We start from the raw sequence: 21,774 nt of genomic DNA, 5'->3' as shown, positions 1-21,774 counted from the left end.
TGTGGGAAGGGGTAGGAATGTGTAATAAGGCTGAAAATTTTGGCTTGAACCAAATGGTGAAGAGCTTTAAAAATTACCCAAAGGAGCTTATGATTGATTTCAGAATCAATAAGAAGTTATTGTAGTTTACTACTATGTGCCAGATATTGTTCTACATGCTGGGGATACAAATATCAAGAAAGAAGGAAGAAGGGGAGGAAGGAAGGAAGGAAGGAAAGGAGGAAGGAAGGAAGGAAGGAAGGAAGGAAGGAAGGAAGGAAGGAAGGAAGGAAGGAAGGAAGGAAGGAAGGAAGAAAGAAAGGAAAGAAGGAAGGAAGGGAGAGAGGAAGGAAGGGAGAGAGGAAGGAAAGTAGGAAGGAAGAAGGAAAGAAGAATTCTTACTTTAAATGAGCTTATATCCTATCAATTAGGAGGCTACTGCATCAGTGTAGGTAAGAGATGATAAGGGAAGGAAATAACAGGGCGTGTTTATGAATTTAGAAGTGGGGGGGATGGAAGAGATAGTGTAGAAATAAAAACAGCAAAATCTGACAATTTACCAAATATATGACATGAAAGAAAGGGAGGAGTCAAGTATAACACTAAGGTCATTGACTTGACTCACTAAAAGGATAGTGTTACTTTTGGTAGCAAAAGGGAAGTTTGGAAATTGGGAATGGGTTTACGGGAAATGTGAGTTCTTTTTTTAGTATGATTGAGCCTGAGGTGCCTATGGAATATTCAGTTTGAAATATCCAATAGTCAGTTGAAGTTGCAGGAATGGACCTCAGCAGACGTAGTGCCAATGCAAGATTTACAGCATCCACAATCATGATAAAGACTGTGACTATAAGTATTCTTGCATTGCGCTCAATCACAAAATATAACAAACTCTCCACATAGAGGACAGAAGCAAAGCATTTATTTAGACATCAGAAAACCAAACCCAAAACCAGTAAGCCGATTCCATCACAGTAGGAAAGAAGTTAACAAGTCATACAACACAGAGAGCCACAGCATCCTTTAGCCTTCCCACAAACCAATATAAGATCAAACCTCTCTATCTCCTTATCTGAGCATCCTCTCTCTCCCACCATCTCTCTAGCTCTAACTCCCAACTTCATGTGGCTCTGCTTTACCCTTCAGCAAACTCTGCCCCCCACAGGGTCTATGTGACTACATTCAGCCTATTAGGGAGCATAGTTCACTTTCAAAGCAGGGAAGGTCTTTAAATTCCTCTAGGCCTATTAAGGGGCACAGAAGATCTTCAAATTCCCTTTCCCATTACAGCAGAGAGACTAGGAATATACCCACATAGACATACACATATTTGAGAATCATCTATATGGAGATAGTAACTAAATCTATGGGAAATGATGAAATAAAATGAGACAGAATATAGACAGAACAGAAGAGGAATCAGAAAATAATATTACACATGGTAGGAAATAGGCCCATTGATTTGTCTTTAATTATGTGCTGCTTTGTGAGATGTCTTGAAATAATGGTTTGTTCAAATGACTCCTTCAAGGGTTCTTAGGGGTCATATCATTTGACAACTACCCCATTTCTTTTTTTTTAAGCAATTGGGGTTAAGTAACTTGCTCAAGGTTACATGGCCAGTTATTTCTGGGTGTGGTGCTAAGTGTCTGAGCCCGTTTTCGATCCCAGGTCATCCCGATTCTAGGGCCGGTGCTCTTACTTACTGTGCTACCTGGACACCTCTACTCCATTTATTTTTAAGATGAGAAAACTGGGCCCCAAGAAACTATATGATTTGCCTAAGGTCAAATATTTAGAGAGTGTGTGATTGAATTAGGTTCTGAACCCAGGAATTTTGACTCCAAATCTCCTGCACCATGTTGAGACTATGTCACACATGCATTTCTTGTCTCCCTAATTAAAATAGTTAGTATACCAACTATTTTTATATTACTCTGCAATCCTTGCAGGGCCAAAGGCAGTGTTGGGTATGTAGCAGGGACTCATTAAATACTTGTGGAATGACGGCTGAATATAATGCCAGTTTGGCTGCCTTTGATAAACATTTATATTGATCATTTTGAAACAATATAATAGCATGCAACTTGCTATTCTTCATTATTTCTAATCTTTCCATCTCTTTTCTGTTGGAAAGACATAGTTGACTTTGATGAACTCAGTAACACCACAAAGCTATGCTGTTAATGTACACCTACATGTTAATGTTCTGTTTGTATTGACATGACAGCCTGACTCCCCAGTATCAGTGGACTGATAGCTCTCAGTGAATTTATTCTCTTTTTTAATGCAGTGATACTCAAGGATGTGGTGAAGAAGTTGAGTGAATATATTTGCAGTCATTTGGGAATAAGATCTACCTTAATAGACTACAGCGTTCCATGGCAGACTTTGAGAGATTTATTGAAAAATCAATGTATGCTGTGAGTTTGTACCAGATATAAATATAAGCAGTATAATGTGAACTTATTTTGAAACTGTACATATCTATGGATTGATAATACAAAAAATATTCAGAATTTGGACCTACATTTACTTGAGAAGAACTACACACAAATAAAAATCTTCCCTAGCTATACAGAGAAAGCAGTAGCCTCTGAATCTTAACTGCATCATGGTGCAAATCAATGCACTCACTCACATATGTATGGTATGGTACCATTTGAGAATTAACTGAGACAAACTGAAACAAACTGCTTTTCTTAATGAAGGAAGATAGAACAAACACTCAGAAGTAATAATGTTAGGATGAGGAATTTGGGGTCATAAAGATCCCGAGCTAATGCCTGGGACCACTAAGAGGTTAAACCACTTGTTCATGGTCACAGTTATTATATGTATTAGAAGCAGGACTTAAAACCAGGTCGTCCTGATTCTGAGGAGAGTTCTATATCTACTTTTCAATGCTACTTCTCAAGAATTGCTTACCTATGCAATTTTTTTTAAATAAGGAAAGATTTCAGAGATTGATAGAAGCAATAACCTTTTAAAGATGGACTAACCAGAATGCTACTTAATTTGTCTCACTCATTTTTTCAAAGTAGATGCCACAGGAAAAATACTTGACATCAGTGACTTAGTGACACTATTTTCATTTGTCATCAGACAGTGTTTCTGAAACAATAAATTTGACTAGTGAATTGATCTAAGCAAATTTGAAATCTGAACATGACATATATAATTTCTGATGAAAAAAAGTTTAAACTGAATTTTTGTTGTTTGTTTGGTTACTTCAATCATGTCAAATTCTGCAATTTCATTTGCTGTTTTCTTGGCAAAAATATTGAAATGATCTGCCATTTTCTTCTCCAGCTCTTTTTACAGATAAGGAATCTGGGGCAAACAGGGTTAAGTGACTTTCTCAGGGTCACATAGCTAGTCAGTGTCTGAGGCTGGATTTGAATTCAGGAAGATGAATCTTTTTGACTCCATTTGAATTCAAAATGATAAATCTTTTTGGCCCCAGGTTCAGCACTCTATCCTCTATGTCACTTAACTTCCCTTAAACTGAATAACATTTTTTAAGAGATAAAATAATTATCCACCATTGAACTCATTCCTCTCCTGACTCTCTTCCTGATTTTCAGGACTTTAAATTATGGCTTTCTTCATAGAGGCATGACTTCCTTCCTGTTTTCCACTTCTCTTGTATGTATTGTCTTCTTCCACTAAAATGTAAACTCCTTGAGGGTAGGGTCTGTCTTATTTTAACCATTATATTAGTATCCCCAGTGCTTAGCACAATGCCTGGCATACAGTAAAGGTTTAATAAATGTTTTATTTATCTATATACCTATGAACAATAAAGAGATTGTACCTTTCAGATCTTCAACTGTCTCTTGTGCTGGCAATTCCTATACAAAGGAAATGAAAAAAATCAATATTACTTAAATTGAATATATTTTTACCAGGATCTTATGAACCATTTATTGAGCAGATGGTGTTTGCAAAGTGCTGTAGGGGGCAGACAGTATAGTCCTGTCATAGACAAGCTTATGATCCAGTGGGTAAAGCAAGACTATCACAGATATATTCATATCTACACAATTAATTATAGCTGTGCAAATATAGAGACATGCACAAATTATTTTAAGAAGTGAGAAGGAAAAAGGATAGAACAGAAATATAGTGGAGTGATTTGCAGGAATGAGAACCAGGAGTTATTTTTGAAAGAATGTAACTTGTAGGATTTTGAAGGAAAGAAGGAATGCTTTATGGAAAGAAATACAGGAGGCATTCTAAGTCCAAGGAATTGCATAATTGATGATTCCAAGGTGAGAGAAAGGAGAATGTGAAGGATCATAGCAAAGTTTTCCATGTCAAAGTCGAGAACACTGAAAGAGTTATAGAAGAAAATGAAGAAAGTATCCCTCAAATCTTAGTGCAATTTAAAATTTTAATAGCTTGAGAATTTGGGGACACTGTACATTTATAGTAAGCAGTCTATTTGTAGAGGTCTAAAAGTCCATGACTGGCAATTTAAACTAACATACAAAAACTCCCTGCAGACTTACTTCCTCTCTTTACAGGGGAAAAATCAGCCTTATTAGAATAACAACAACAATAATAATATTTGGCTCCTATATAGTTTTTGGTCTGGGTCCCTGATTTTTTTTTAAAGCAATGGGGGTTAAGTAACTTGCTCAAGGTTACACGGCCAGTTATTTTGTGTGGGTGCCAAATATCTGAGGCTGGAACCAATCCTGGGTCTCCTGACGCTGGGGCCGGTGCTCTTAACTCACTGTGCCACCTGGCCGCCCCAAGGGTCCCTGATTTCGTTGATGTAGGGAAGCCCTGAGTGAGGAAATTCTTTCCACCAATGCAAATTGACACTTGTTCTGCAACTTGAAGTCACAGTACCACTTGGGGCATTGAGAGCTTATTAGGGACTTCGTAGGGTTACACAGCCAACACATGTAAGAGGCAGGATTTGAACACAGGTCATTTTGTGTCCAAGGGCTACTACCTTGCCTCTCATCACATGTTTCAACCAAATATACTACTAGGAAATTTGCAAAGTGCTTTGCAGACAACACATTTGAATCTCATAATAACCCTGGAAAGTCATTATTACTGGCAATATTGCCCCCATTTTACATTTGTGAAAACAGGGTCTCTAAAGGGTTAAATGTAAGCCCACGTTCATTAAAAAACCAAGATGCAAATCTACACATCATTTGCTATCTAATTCATATCAATGGTGGCATTTGAGCTAAAGTCTTCCTGTCTTCAAGACTGACACTAATGCTATGTGTCTGCTTTTATTTAACAGGCAGATGCTTCTGTCTTCAAATGAATACAAATCAGTACACACACAACAGTACCACATAGCATAAGTCTCCAATATATAATCTTGTTAAACAGTGAAAATGAACTCTGAAACAAAGTTAGAACAATTATATAGTAAAAGTAAATACTAACCAATAAGCCAGAAGAATGATGAGAATTTATGCTGTGTCCTCTTGAGCTACAGTGGAGTGGAGGGGTAGAGAGATTTCGATTGACCTCTTCTACTTTCCCATTATTGTTCTGTCTATTATTGCTGATGCAAAAACAAGAAGAGAAAAAATTAAAGCAGAATCATTGCTAAAGAAAACATGATAATTTTCATGGTTTTGTAACAAAACCAATTTCCTCCAGTCTATTTTGTCATCATATATAAACGCAAATAGGTACTTTGTTCTTACTCTGTAGAATTCCCAGGCAAATTCAAAGCACTGAATTAGAAAAGTGTTGAACCCAAAGTAAAATAGTCTGTCATGATCAATTTTTAGATCAAATTCTAAGCCTTATCATAACTAGTCAGGCTGGTTTGCTAAAATGATGCTTCATATTTATATTATTTTGCTGGAAAAAGGAAGGAATATAGGATTACATAGGAACATAGAATTACACATATACATTACATTTATAGCCATGCAAATATAATTACATATATAACTAACATCAGATATATACAGGCATGTCAGCTTACTGAGCATAGATTTATAAACTGAATCAATGGATAAGGAAAAATGAAACTATCAAAATGAAGATATTGCATTATAGAATGATTCCATAAGTTGTTATAATTACCTTGGACTCTTGTGATGAATTATATTTTCACTATTAGCTTCTTTATCTTTACTCTGTCTTTCAGCATTTAAGGAGCTCTTTTGTTGAATTACTTCTCCTTCATCAAACATAAGGTGCAGACGATAACTGATCAGCTTTATTACTGTGAAGAATATGGTCACAGAACTGCAGTAAATGAAGACAGTGATTGCATTTGGAGGGAAAGCCTGAGGGAGAAAATAAGATATCAGGAAGAATCCAAATGTAATGTTTTCCCAACACCATTATTTTCTTACAGTCTGATAAAGTTCTTTCCTACTTCAATTTCTAATCATGTGACATTGATAGCTCAAACCCTATTTGATTGTTTTGTATTGTCTTTATTCTAGAAAAGCATCTAACATGTTAGAAAATTGGGTCCTAACAACAGATAAGGTCTATTTTCTGATATCCAGTCTAGCTACGTATGGAAAAGTCAATTGCCAGTAGATTAGACCCTTGGTGATGGCCATGTCACCCTATGAAACCAAGTCTAGAAGTATTTCTAAGTCTGATTACATAGTTAGAATTAAATAGAATCTCAAATTTGATGACTTTTCCTGGCAGTCAGGAATACAAAGAGTACAGGAGGAGAAGAAGCCAGCAGCTTTCTAAAAATAAATCAGCCAGCTATTTATGAAGATAAGAAAATCCAGCCAGGGTTATTAGATAGTTAAAGATAGCAATAGAAGAAATGTTAGTGATTATAGAATCCAATTCTTTTTTCCTACAAAGAAACTGGGATGCCAAGAATTTATCTAAATTGTCTAAATCGACTAGGTAGTTTATGGTAGGCTCAGGAATAGAACTCAAGGCTTTTAACTCTAAGACTAGCAGGACATTGTTCATCATCCCTTGATGTAGGGATAATACTGATTAGATTAATGAATAAACATTTGATTTGCAGACAGAAATACCACAGCTTTTCATGGAGCAAAAAACTTGGTTAACTCATTAAATAAACAAATGAATGAGCTACTTTTCCCACCAGAAGGTAAGTGGCAGGAATTATTTTTATACTCCTTATATAAATTATTGAAGCAGGATTCAAGTAGAGATCTAAAGGCTATTTTACTTTAACAAAAATTTCTAGTGGATGCTCATTATTCATTGCTCCTCCAGTTTTACATGTATCTACATTCTTTGATATATACATATATGTAAATACATACATACATACGTATGCAATATAGATGTGTATATACAGAGAAAGGAGAGAGGAAGGAAGAGAGAGGAGGGAGAGAGCGAAGGAGGTAGGGAGGTTGAAGGAATACAAGAGACAACCTGCTATGAAGTGTAACTCATAAAATCATTAAGAATAGGCTACCCAACTTAATCACATATAAAACATATCTGAATAGTCCGTCAACTTTATTCTACAACAAAGTCTTTCTATTTTTCTATTGTTCTGTTCAAAGGTTTCATTTTATGAGAAATACTCCATTCAAATAACATCAGGGGATTCTGAATAGAGGGAAAAACATCATTTACAGAGTAACTAAAGGAGATGGGGGAGGGACCATAACAACTTCATCCTTATCCCTGTTCTTAAAGTACATTACTTTTGATACCACCACTTAGCCTTCTTAAAGGCCAAAGAGGGTACCATAACCCTTAGGAAAATCCTAATGGAAATAACTGATAATAAGAAGAGTTCCGTCTATTATGTTCCATTAAGAGAAGATTTCCTGTGAGTTCACATAGTTTGGATCAAGTCCTTTTCCTCTTGACAACAGGCTTAGACCCAAGACAAATGCCTTACAGGTATATCCACCTGATGTCTTTAATTGATTCCAAGAAAGCTTGATTTTGGGTGAAACAACATTACAAAGAGGCAGAAGTGTATATTGTTAAGATATTAGACAATAGGAAGGATTTCTGATGCAAACATGATTTGGGGCTAAATGGAAATGCTTTTCACAGTCATAAAACGTCTTATGCAAAGAGAGTTTCATCAGAGTTAGAGAAGTTAATGACAGGGAAGAAGATGGAGGAGCTGGGAGGTACAAAGCAGTGTACAAAGCAGTTCATGGCATTTGCTTCAGATACTCTTTCGCAAAATGTAATTATTGGGGTATATAAGAGTTTTCATGGGTCTTCATGTTTACACAGGTCATGCTGTAAAGCCCAACAAGTTATATATTATAGATATAGAACTAGAAATGATTCAAAAGATCATGAAAATCCACCCCCTTTGTTTTCCTTATGAAGATGACTGCATGACTTTTTCAAGGTCACATAGACAACATCAAGTATGTGATTTGGACCCAGGTTCTAACTACAGAACTAGGATTTTTCCTTCCCTACTAGGCTGCCTCCATCATGTACTGGTATAGCAAACCAGTGATGATGAAGCTAATTAAAGTAGATAGATAATAACCTGGGCCCAGAGTTATATAGGAAAAAGATAGTGGTCAAGATAGCTTTCAGGAAAAATGCAAAGCTCTTTACTTTCCCCAAGTCCACATTTAATATTTTATCAATGTTGCTAAATGGCAGTGGGACCTGGACTACTGCTGCCTCAAAAAACTGAAATAAGTACCACATAGAGGACAATGGAAAGGCACATGAGTGTGAGTGGGTGGCAACATAAGACCAGTGAGGAATTTCAAAGAACTAAGCAATAGTATCAAAGAATTACATGATAGGAGAAGATGGGCTTGTCACATGGTAAGGGATAGCGTGGATTGTTAGAACATTCCAAAGGTACCTTCATAATGCTGGAGGAAAAAAAACAGTGAAAACTTCCAGAACATTGGGTAGATGCCCTGTGGCAAAATTATGGCCTTATGTAGATAAGAATAGCATAGAATGAGTGGGCATTTTTATTATTGGAGGGAATACTAAACATTGATGAAGTCACAAAGCCACATTAGTATTTCCCAAAATAGTAAGCAAAGACAGGAAAATATGACCTCCCAAATTTTCTTCTCAAATGTCTGGACCTACATAGTCTTCATTAGTCAGTTAATTAGGATTCAAATATCTGGAAATATGATACTAGGGACAAAGAAGGAAAAAACTTCCATGTAGCCAAGATTGATTTGCAAAGTGCTTGTAAAATCCCAATGCTTCCTTTACTCACAGAAAAGTCATTTAATGCTTTCACTCAGGACCTATTTATTCTAACTTTAGATAAAGTTCCATTTTAATAAGTATGCTTATTAGAAGATCAGAAGCAGCTAATTTTAAGGCATGAAACTATATTAGAAGACTGATCAGAGCAAAAATTATCAGCTAAAAGTTTGATGATGAACATGAAGGTAAAACAAACAAACAAACCAAAACCAAAATCAAAACAAAAACTTCTAAGGGAGCTTCCATAAACCACCAAAGCCCCAGAAGGCATCATCATATTGCAATACAATATAAGAACTGAGTTTAGAAATGGCAAGCCATAATCATTAAAAAAAATTTAAACTATGCTTAGTAACCTCCAGATTGGAAGAGAAGTAAGTGAAACATGTCTATCAAAAACGGTTCAAATAAAACGGGCATTTATGGTGGTAAGTGCCAAATTATCTGGAAAATAAATTTATGAAGTTTCTCTCATTCTCTTATGATGTCCAGACAGGTGAATCATCAAGATAAAAATTCTAATTAGACTAATAAGTGTCTACATTTGAAAATTTTAGTTAATGATTTTGTGGTACAGGGGAAAAAACTGGATTTGGCATTAAAGGACTGGGCAAGTCCTTGACCTCTATGGAGTCTCATTATTCTGAACTACAAAATGAGGGAGTTGGACAAGATTCCTTCCAGTTCTCAAAACATGGTCATGTGATTTTAAAATACTTAAAAACTTAGTTTAAAGGTTCTATATGTAGAGATACTTCTTTTTGTGTTTTTTAAAGACAATGTGCATACACAATGTCATGTAAAATTGTGTCCGGCAATAATCAGAAATCCCTCAAGGGCATGAGAATCTTGTGCCATTTCAAAGAGCTTCTCTGATTTCTTCTCAGGTTCAGAACACATCTTTGCTAATGTTTCTTTATTTTTGCAAGTAATTCTAACTGTATTTGTTCACTTCAGAACTTCAAAGAGTTGGGCGTGGGACTCTTTTGCTACTGCTTCTCCCCTCAATTGCCCTCCCCAGTTTCCATGTCCTTGACTAGAGTGTGAGCTGAACACAAACCTGGCCGCTCCTTTTGGAGCATGCTCAGTGGATATTCTAGCTAAGCATATGGAAGCTTGGGGTTGGCTTGCTTCCATATATGAAGGATTGCTAAGGGAGGAAAGCAGGGCAGACGGAGGACTACATATAAGTTTGCTGGTCTGGGTACTTTACTCCATTGATGTAGACTACAGGACTTAGTAAATGTTCTTTTAGAGATGCTGTACATAAAAAATTAACTAGCCTGGAGATGAGACTCTAAACTAAGCTAGTTACAGTAGCACTCACCAGAGCTGATGCTATGGTGGCATGGCGTCCAAGAGTCCAGGGTCATCTCCATAACTCAATGTGGCATCGGAGTAATGGTTCTCTACTTAACTGTGTATCTACCTTACAGACCAGTGATATGCTATTAAAGAGCATGCCTATGCATGCTTTTCTTTCATTAGTGGAAGAAACCTCCAATTAATTTACTTCCTTCAGTCTTTTCTTTATGACTTTAGTGGAAGTCACTTCCACTAAAGTTACTAAAGCAAATAATTGGCTGGCCCATGTTCTTAGTGCAGTAGTAACTTGTGGAGCAGTAGATGGTATCTTGGATTCCTCTTTTGGGGACAAGATTCATCAAAGCTTGGATCAGCAGGAAAACAATGAAGTCAGAACTCCTGCACCAAAAGTTTTCAAGAAAAGTATGAATTGGTTACAGGCCATAGAGGAGCTTAAGAAGGATTCTGAAAACCAAATAAGAGAAGTGGAGGAAAAATTAGGAAGAGAAATGAGAATGATGGAAGAAAATCATGAAAAGAGAGTCAACAACCTGACTGAAGAAAATAACACCTTAAAAAATAGACTAACTCAAGTGGCAAAAGAGGCCCAAAAAGCCAATGAGGAGAAGAATGCCTTACAAAGCTGAATTTGCCAGATGGAAAAAGAATCTCAAAAGCTCACTGAAAAGAATCATTCCTTCAGAAGTCAATTGGAGCAAATGGAAGCTAATGACTTTATGAGAAGTCAAGACACTCTTAAACTTATCCAAAGAAATGAAAAAATAGAAGGCAATGTGAAATATCTCATTGGGAAAACCACTGACCTGGAAAATAGATCCAGGAGAGATAATTTAAAAATTATTGGACTCCCTGAAAACTATGATCAAAAAAAGAACCTAGAAATCATCCTTCAAGAAATTCTCAAGGAAAATTGCCCTGATGTTTTAGAACCAGAGGGCAAAATAGAGGTTGAAAGCATTCACCAATCACCTCTTGAAAAAAAGATCCCAAAAAGAAAACTCCTAGGAATATTATAGCCAGGTTCCGGAGTTCCCAGATGAAAGAGAAAATATTAGAAGTAGCCAAGAAGAAACAACTTGAATATTGTGTAAACACAATCAGGATAACACAGAATCTGGCAGCTTCTACATTGAGGTATCAAAGGGATTGGAATATGATATTCCAGAGGTCAAAGGAGCTGAGATTAAAACCAAGAATCACCTACCCAGCAAAACTGAGAGTATCATATTTCAGGGTAAAATATGGTCATGCAATGAAATAGAGAACTTTCAAGTTTTCTTGATTGAAAAACCAGAGTTGAACAGAAAATTTGACATTCAGATACAAGAACCAAGAGAAGCATGAGAATGTAAATAGGGAAAAGAAATCATAAGGGACTTATCAAAGTTGAACTATTTACATTCCTACATGAAAAAATGATTATTGTAATTTATGACACTTTTCTCAGCATGAGTACAGTTGAAAGTAATATAAATGTGTGTACATATATGTGTGTGTGCATACATATATGTCTATATAGGAGGGTATATAGGCATATGAATACATATGTGAGTGTATGTATATATGTGTACAGGTATACATATACAGAGGACACAGGATCAATTAAATAGGAAGGGATGATACTTAAAAGGTGAAATTGAGAGGTGAAAGAGGAATATAATGAGAGGAGATGGGGAGAGACAGAATAGGATAAACTATCTCATATAGAAGAGGCAAGGGAAAACTGTTTCAATGGGGGGGAAGAATAGGAAGGCAAAAGGGAAGGGGTCAACCTTACTGTCATGGAATTTGGCTTAGGAATGACATACATACTAAAGAGGGTATCTTGCCCTACAGAACAGTAGGGGGTGGGGATGATAGGGGGGGACGATGGAAGGGAGGGCAGAGTGACAGGGTCAAAGTAGAGAATAGAACAAGTGGGAGGTGGGATAGGATGGAGGGAAATATAGTCGGTCTTTCACAATATATCCACTATGGAAATTTTTTGCATAGCTACACATGTACAACCTATATTGGATTGCTTATCTTCCCAGTAAGGGTGGGTGACAAGGGAGAAAGGGAAAGAATCTGGAATTCAAAATTTTAAAATCAAATGCTTAAGAAATATATTATTTTTTTATATGCAACTGGGAAATAAGATATATAGATAGGCACTGGGGGATGGAGATCCATCTTGACCTACTGGAAAGTCACAGGGGAAATGAGGGAGGATGTAGGAGAGAGCAGATTGGGGAGGGGGTATACAGTAGGATCACTTTTTTGGGGTGGTAGGTAGGGGAAAGATGGGTAGAAAGTTTGTAACTCAAAATCTTGTGGAAATGAATGAAGTAAACTAAAAATAAACATAAAATTTATTGGAAAAAAAAGAACAAAGAAGGCTTCTCCTTCTCAACACTAGTATAAACACCCACAAATAACCTCAGCACCTAAAGTCTCCAGGAAAACATGGTTAAAAAAAAGTGAATTAAGACAGGATGTTTGATAGGGAAGCAATTCTAAAGAGCAGGTATTGAAAAATAATGATACATATAAAAGTTATATTGGTGAAACTGAAAGGATTCTTGTAATATCTATCACATGGAAACTTGTCAGCTAGAAAAAGCCCTCCACACTATTAGAGTCAAATGAAATAAACTCTTGTAGCATCCAAAGGGAATTGATATCTCTTGCATCCACATTATGTTTGTCTTCTGGGCAGAAAGTGGAGGAGGCTACCACCCAATGATGGCTAGAATTTTGATAGCTGCTGTGAGTACCAATAATGAGCCTAGTTTTGTGTTGTCTTTTAGGTTAAAAGTCATTATGATAATGGATAGTGAACTTTAAAAAATCTATATTTGCAAATGTTCACATAGAAACAATGGTTCCAGTCAATCAATAAAGTCATTTAAAGGCAAGAATAGTGTTGCTACTTGGACTCATGCAGTATAAACCTTTATGCATGTAGATTCTCATCTGCTAAACTGTAGCTATATGCGTTAGATATTCAATGTCCTCTATTTACTATTACAAAAAATACCAGTTGTCGGGTTTATGAATAAGAATAATGTTAATAATGAGTATTGTAATGAAATAAAAACTAGACCTGATTTTACTATGTTGGAAGTATGATAAGAATAATATAAATGCATATTTATATAAATAGGGAATAGCATGTAATGATATGCATCTAAATGATCACATATACACATTACATTTTGTGAAATATATATTCTATGGAGAACTCATATATTAATTTCTCAGGAAAAGCTTAAATAGGTTTCTGAGAAGGCAAAACCATTAACACACTAAGTCATCTCTCATAATGTTTCTAGTCTTCTTAAGTGCTCCCAAACCACAAGTAAATGTGGGGAATATGATAAGTTACAAAATTCCAAGTCTCCCCACCAATTAATATTGGATTTAATGCATTTTAATATCAATATATTTAATTCTTTTAAAGAAATATACCTAAAATGTTATTCTAAAAAAATTCACACTGTTCAGTAGTAGCACCTCCTAAAATAACTGATTAGATAAAAACAGGATGCTAAATGAGTAGACTTACCCTTGGTGTGTATACAGCTACTGTTTAATCAAACTCTAGTATTAGGGTTTCCATAAAAAGAGGATTCTTCAAGGTGCAGTGAAATTGTCAAACTGTCTGAGTAGGGAGAAGAGGAGTTCTAGATTTTATGTCAAGTATTCTTAACTGTCTTCCCCCCTTTGTGATGTGAAAAAAATGTAGAAGGGAGTGTGTGCTTTAGATGACAGCAGATTGACAGTATAAACTTGAATCTAATGAATTGTGATTGAGTCCTCTAAAAGATCCAACACACAGTTCAGTCACCTGGAATCACTCAATGACAGGAATAAATGTTGTGTGAGAATCAGGACTGATCACTGTTAGGGGCTGCCTTTCTTTTCCCCACCTCTCATCACTCATTCCCCAGATTACACCTCTTTATGCCTATTTAGCTCTCCCTGATGGATCCAAGTCAATCATGCTTGGGAATTTACTCTTGCTTTAAGGAAAAAAGGGAAAAAACTTCTGGGATAGGGACAGTATTGGTTTAATGTTAAGATTCTTGTTGTTGTAGGAGCATCATACTCATTTTCCAGACATTGCCAGAGTTCTTGATTTCTCCTGCCTATCACATATGCACTTTCCTCTCTGTATTCCAGACCTATTGCACCCTCCTCTCTTGACTTATCAATCTTTATTGATGGTACCAATATTTTCCCGGTCATTACCACATCAAGCTTTAGAGGCATCTTTTCATCTTTTTCTCCTTCATGCCCTAATCACCAATCCAATCCAATCACCAGGTCCTGTTAATTCTTCTTTCAAAATGTTTTTCATATCCATCTCTTCTTTTCTACTCCTCCCTGCTACCACTAGTTTGATCTCTCATTGTCTCTTGCAGAGATATGGCTGTGCTCTCCTAATTGGGCACCCATTTTCTAATAATTTCTAGATATACAGCATTTACTTGCACATTTGAAGGCTCCTGCCAATGTTCAAACAAATAAAGACAACAGTATGTTCACAACCAGGAATTTCCTTATGGAAATCTATTTTAAGATACAGTCATTTCCAGAAACGTCTCTCTCAAAGCTGGGTACATCTTCAGGCCTCCTGCCTCTCCTTTAAGGGACACTTCTAAGATGGGTAATACATGTATGGAGAACTCTTAGCAAGTAACTCTCTCCTAGGATTCCATTATTAGATATGATCCATGAAAGAAATTAGAGAAATGAAGATCATGATGTACTCATAAAAAACTTCACTAATGTTTTTCATAGCTGTCTTATAAAAACACTACCAGCTGCACTGATGTATCGTTTTACATACATAAACCCATTCACTTCTCCCAACAACTCAATAATGCAGGTAGTATGGGCAAGATTACCTCCAACTTATACAGGAAGAAATTGAGGGTCATGGAAATTAAATAACATGCCTATAGTCACACTATTAGTTATTTTTAAAGATGGATTTGAAACCAGGGCTCTACTGACTCTGGGTTAGATTTTTTCCCCTATACCATAATGCCTCTTTTCTTCTTATCTCAAAAAGTACATTTTAAAATATTAAAAGTGTTTAAAATATCCAATGTAATATGTGTCTTATGAAAAAAATGAATAAATGAGATGAGTGCCTTTTGTAAAATACTATACGTGCAATTGTGTTGTGTGATAATATTTTCTAAATCTTTGCATGTGGGGTGGTCATTCTCCTTTGAAATAATATTTTCCTTTTTGATATTTTTAATTTTAACTGAGTTCAACATATGTTTATTGAAAACTTAAAATGTGTGGTGCATTATTCTGACCATAGGAATTCAAAGTTAATTATAACAAATCTTGCTGTCAAGAAGGTTTTAACAAACAGAGGAAAGACATTGTAATGGTAATGTAATTTGAACCCTTTGTATGGGCAAGTAAGCAAGCACTTACACTTAATAATTGATCAAGCCTCTGTTGGGAAAACAGAAGGTATGAACTCCTGTCTCCTGTTGCTGATGTAACAGGAAGGGGTTGGCTGAAACAGGAAGCTAATGCTGTGTATCTATAAGAAAAGCCCCAGAGGTACAGTCAGAATTTCTTGGGACAAGAATCTGGTGGCAGAAGCTGTTCTGAAGAGGAGCCCAGGAGTGCTGGAGCCCAGATGACAGAGGAGCCCAGAAGCCAAGGAGAAGACTGAGGAAGCAGAAAACTGAGGAAGTATGACCAGGATGCTAAGCCTTTGTCTGTTTGTGGCTTGGTTGAGACTTGAATTCCCAGGAGCAGAAATTGTGAAGAATTTGAGATGGACTGGACCCTGTGAACTTTAGTGTGGAGCAGGACCTACCCAGAGAGCTGGACAAGGACCTGGGAGCTGCCTGCCATTGAACCCAGGTAACAGTCTGGTGAATCCAGGCAGAATCTGGGACCATGGAAGGGGATCCAGGGAATCTGAGAACAGGCCCCAAGTCAAGATGAAAAGACCTCTCTGTGGGTACTGAGTAATGATGAAATTGTAGTTTACTAGTGACCCAGGGATGGAATATTTTCTAATGATTGTACTTAGTGATTAATGATACTTAGTAATTGATTGCTGAATAAGTGACTGATTGAGTTAACTTAGTGTTCTCCATGTGACTTTGACTATTGTATTCTGAGATGATTGTTCTTTGTTCAAAATTTTGTGGCCATTATGGTGGAAACTTAATGATAAGCTGTTGTGAATACCATATTGTGATTTTCTGTGATAAGTTGTAATATTGTGAATGCTGTACCTTGAATTTCTGTGAATGTTTTGCTTTGATTTGTTATGGAATGGAGTGTTTACTATACTGTGTAATCAGAATCTTAAAAGCTGTTCACTGTAGCATCGTTCTGGAAAGCTGCTTGTGTGTGGCATTACAGACATGTATACCATGTATAATTCAGGGAAGAGTGAGATATGCTAAGAGGAGGGAATGAAAAAAAGAAGGGAAATTTGGGGAGACAGACATTGCTTTCACCCCAAGTAGATACGAGGATTGGCAAAATCAGGAAATATTTCATGAAGGAGGTGATATATGAAATGAACTTTGATTGAAAGGAAGCCCTTCAAGAGATAAAGATAGCATAAGGAGTAGTCTCCAACCATGTAGGCCATCAAGAGTGAAAACATGGAGCTAGGAGAGGGGGGATAATGAGATTAGAAAATACAGAGTAACTCAATTTGGTTATAATGTCGAGTATGTGGACAGTAAATGGAATAAGGCTTAAAAATAAATTAGGGGCAGACCCATTTGTGGGACTGTGAGACAGTACAAATATTCTTTAAAATAATTTGTAACTATGGGCAAAAAGCCACGTGCACATGTTTTGTCCCCAGCAAGAGATCAAAGAAAGAAGAAAAGGAACCATATGTATTTATAGCAGCTTTTTTTGTAGTAGCAAAGAACTGGATACTGAAGGAGTGTCCTTCATTTGGGGAATGGTTGAACAAGTTATGGTACATGTATGGTATAGAATGTAGTTTGTGTTATAAGAAATTATGAAAGGAATGGTTTCAGAGAAACTTGTATGAATTGATGTATGGTGAAGTGAGCAAAATCAAAAGAATAGTTTGTTCGAATCAGCAACATTGTAAAGACAAACAACTTTGAAAGACATAGAGACTTTGATCAGAACAATGACCAAGCACAATTCCAGAGGACTCATGGGGAGACACGCTATTCACCTCTTGATAAAGAGACTATGGATTCATATTATAGATTAAGACATATTTTTTGTGGGTGAAAATTGTAGCTATTTGTTTTGCTTGACTATACACAGGGATTTTTTCCCTTGCTTTCTTAGTTAGTAGGGATGGAGGACAGGTGGGAAGGAGAAAATGTAGATCAGAAAATAATTTAAAATTTTTTTCTAGGTGAGAAATGTAGGTAGAATGAACAAGGATGATTGTAGTAGCAATTAAAGTAAGATGAAAAAGATATAGAAATAGAACCATCAAGACATGACAATCGATTCACTATGCAAGGTAAGGTACATGAAAGAGTCAAAGATAAGTTCAACACCATGAGTCTGAACAATTAGTGATTCCAACAAGAGACAAAGTCATTAAAGTAACAGTTTGAGAAGAAGTGAGCTACAAGTTAAATTTTGGACATGGTGAGTTTGAGATGTCAGTAGGCCATACAAAATAAGATACTGAGAAAAAAAGATGCAATAGTGGAGTTAGGATTCTGAGGAGAGACTGGGGTTGGAGGTAAAGATTCAGAATTCAACTGTTTAATGATAAAAGATATGGGAGTAGGCAACATAATTAACAGAGAGATAAGATCAAGGGAAGAAATGTAGGATATTGTTGTTCAATTGTTTGACCTGTGTCTGACCCTTCATGATCCCATTTGGGGATTTCTTGGCAAAGAGTGGTTTGCCATTCCCTCCTTTAGCTCATTTTACAGATCAGGAAATGGAGGCAAAAAGGGTTAAGTGGGGGACAGAGTCAAGATGGCAGAACAGAAACAGGACTTCCATGGGGCTCCAGCTCACACATCCTCCAATTCATGTAAAAGGTGACTCTGAAAAAATTTTGGAGCTACAGAACCCAAAAAGTGATACAGAGAAGCTAACCTCCCACTGAGGACAGCCCAGCAGGCCGACAATGAGTGGCCAGCACAGTGCTCTGGGAGCTGACCCCTGCCCTACTCCAGCCAGAGGTTTTAGCCTGAGGGTAGGCCTGACCAGCCACTGGCTGGAGAGACTTCAGATCATCAACAGCTGTGGCGGTTTCCAGAATTATCAACACAAAAATGCTAAGGACAAAGTGAGAAGTCAGTGCAGTGTGGACTTTGGGATCTGGTAGTTGGGAGTGCATCAGCCTCTTCTCCTGGGGCAAGAAGCTGCTGAGGCCCTGCGGCCATGCAGCCACAGCCACGGCCATGGTTTCGCTCCTGGCCTGCTGAGTGTAGGGGGACCAAGCTTCCAGTTTGAAGGGTAATAGCTCTTGCTTTCACCTGCTTGGATCTGGATTATAGTCTAGGGTGGAGGTCCTGGGGTGTGTGACCAGCTAGCCAGAGCATGTGGGGGCTTCAGAGAAGGCACCCAACTAATACTTTCAACAGCTGAGAATACCCCAGCATTTGGGACAAAGCTCCCCTGTCTGGTGGCAGAGTCCTACTGTGGCAAAAAGCACAAAAGTCAAGGAACTGAGTGGCAACATGAGTAGCAAAGGAAGCAAAGCAAACAGAGGGACCCAACTTTACACTCCTATTTTGGGGACACAAAGGATCAAAGCATGTAACAGGAGGAAGACAGTGAAGTCAGAACTCCTGCACCAAAAGCTTCCAAGAAAATTACGAGCTGGTTACAGGCCATAGAGGACCTTAAGAAGGATTTTGAAAACCAAATAAGAGAAGTGGAGGAAAAATTAGGAAGAGAAAAGAGAATGCTGCAAGAAAATTATGAAATGAGAGTCAAAAACCTGACTGAAGAAAATAACACCTTAAAAAATAGACAGGCTCAAAAAGGCAAAGAGGAGAAGAATGCCTTAAAGAGCCAAATTTACCAGATGGACAAAAGAATCTCTAAAGCTCACTGAAGACAATCATTCCTTCAGAATTAGATTGGAGCAAATGGAAGCTAGTGACTTTATGAGAAATCAAGATATTATTAAACAGATCCAAACAAATGAAAAAATAGAAGTCAATGTGAAATATCTCACTGGGAAAACCACTGACCTGGAAAATAGATCCAGGAGAGATAATTTAAAAATTATTGGACTACCTGAAAGCCATGATCAAAAAAAGAACCTAGAAATCATCCTTAAAGAAATTCTCAAGGAAAATTGCCCTAAACTTTTAGAACCAGAGGGCAAAATAGAGATTGAAAGAATCCACCAATCACCTCCTGAAAAAGATCCCAAAAAGAATACTCCTAGGGATATTATAGACAGGTTCCGTAATTCCCAGATCAAGGAGAAAATATTACAAGCAGCCAGGAAGAAACAATTTGAATATTGTGGAAACACAATCAGGATAACCCATGATCTGGCAGCTTCTACACTGAGGCACTGAAGGGCTTGGAATATGATATTCCAGAGGGCAAAGGAGCTGGGATTAAAACCAAGAATCACCTACCCAGCAAAACTGAGTATCATGTTTCAGGGGAAAATATGGTCTCAGTGTAATAGAGGACTTTCAAGCATTCTTCCTGAAAAAAAAAAAACAGAGTTGAATAGAAAATTTGACATTGATACAAGAAGCAAGAGAAGGTAAACAGGGAAAAGGAATCATAAGGAACTTATTAAAGTTGAACTATTTACATCCCTACATGGAAAAACAATAAGTGTAACTCATGAAACTTTTCTCAGTATTAGAATAGTTGAAGGGAATAGAAATGTTTGAATATATGTGTGTGTATATATATATATATATATATGTCGATATAGGAGAGTATATGAGTGTATGAATACATATGTGAATGTGTATATATATGTGTGTGTGTGTGTGTGTGTGTGTGTGTGTATGGGTATATACAGATAGAGGGCACAGGACCAATTTAATAGGAAGGGATGTTACTTAAAATGTGAAATTAAGAGGTGAGAGAGGAATATAATGAGAGGAGATGGGGAGAGACAGAATAGGATAAACTATCTTATATAGAAGAGACAAGGGAAAATGGTCACAATGGAGGGGAAGAACAGGAAGGCAAAAGGGAACTGGACAACCTCATTCTCTTTGAATTTGGCTTAGGGAGGGAATGACATACACACTAAATAGGGTATCTCACCCTACAGGAGAGTAGGGGGGAAGGGGATGAGAGGGGGTATGATGTAGGGGGGAGGGAAGTTGGAAGCACCCACTTTTGAAAAGGGACAGGATCAAAATAGAGAATAGAACAAGTGGGAGGTGGGATAGGAGAGAGGGAAATATAGTTAGTCTTTTACAATATATCCACTATGGAAATGTTTTGCATAGCTACACATGTACAACCTATATTTTATTGCTTATCTTCCAATTAAGGGTGGGTGACAAGGGAGGAAGGATGTAACTGGGAAATAAGATATACAGGCACTGGGGCATAGATATCCTCCATACCCTACTAGAAAGTTGGAGGGGGTATGGGAGAAGATATGAGAGACAGCAGATTGGAGGAGGGGATATCCAATGGAATCGCTATTTTGGGGTAGTAGGTAGGGGGAAAATCGGGGAGAAAATTTGTAACTCAAAATCTTGTGGAAATGAATGATGTAAACTAGAAGTTAATAAAGCATTTGATAAAAAAATTTTAAAAAATATTTTTTAAAAAAAGGGTTAAGTGACTTGCCCACTTAGTAAGTGTCAGAGGCCAGACTTGAACTCAAGTATTCCTAAATTCAGGCCAGGTGATCTATCCAATGTGCCACCTAGCTGCCCTGGAAAGAGGCAACAAAGGAGATAGGGGAGTCACTAGAGGAAATCTCTACTGGAAGGTCAATAGTATGTTGAGGGAGGTAATCTCTGGTATTAAATGCCACAAGGAAGTCAAGAAAATGAGAATAGAAAAAAAAGTATATTGGTTTTGATGATAAAGAAGTTCTTATTGAATAGAGCACTGGCCCTGAAGTCAGGAGGACCTGAGTTCAAGTCCAGTCTCAGACACTTAACACACTTACTAGCTGTCTGCTTTGGGCAAGTCATATAACCCCAATTGCCCTCCAAAAAAAGCAAAAAAAATTGAAAAAAAGACATTGTTATTGAAATTTGAAATGGGGAAAGCAATATCAGATTCAGATGGCTGCCCAGAGCATCCAATAAGATTGACTGTTTCTCTCTCTCTCTCTCTCTCTCTCTCTCTCTC

The 21,774-nt window shown here is 37.1% G+C and overlaps 1 protein-coding gene across 1 annotated transcript in view; it reads right to left on the bottom strand.

The window, feature by feature from the left end:
• The window catches only part of PCNX2 (pecanex 2), a 395,419-nt gene that overhangs the window by 365,433 nt on the left and 8,212 nt on the right, over positions 1-21,774 (bottom strand). The window contains exons 2-4 of the mRNA XM_069064863.1: positions 6,055-6,260; positions 5,401-5,521; positions 3,797-3,833 (exon numbers count right to left, since the gene is read on the bottom strand). Of these exons, the coding sequence (XP_068920964.1) occupies positions 3,797-3,833; positions 5,401-5,521; positions 6,055-6,260 (364 nt within the window). The remainder of the gene's footprint in view (positions 1-3,796; positions 3,834-5,400; positions 5,522-6,054; positions 6,261-21,774) is intronic.

This window comes from Petaurus breviceps, unplaced genomic scaffold, assembly GCF_028583685.1.
Source record: "Petaurus breviceps papuanus isolate PSGF00001 unplaced genomic scaffold, PetGlider_PUasm1.0 90650, whole genome shotgun sequence".
In the NCBI taxonomy this organism is placed as follows: Eukaryota; Metazoa; Chordata; class Mammalia; order Diprotodontia; family Petauridae; genus Petaurus; species Petaurus breviceps.
The sequence above is the reverse complement of the archived record's forward strand: the minus strand, read 5'-3'. Positions and strand labels throughout refer to the sequence as shown.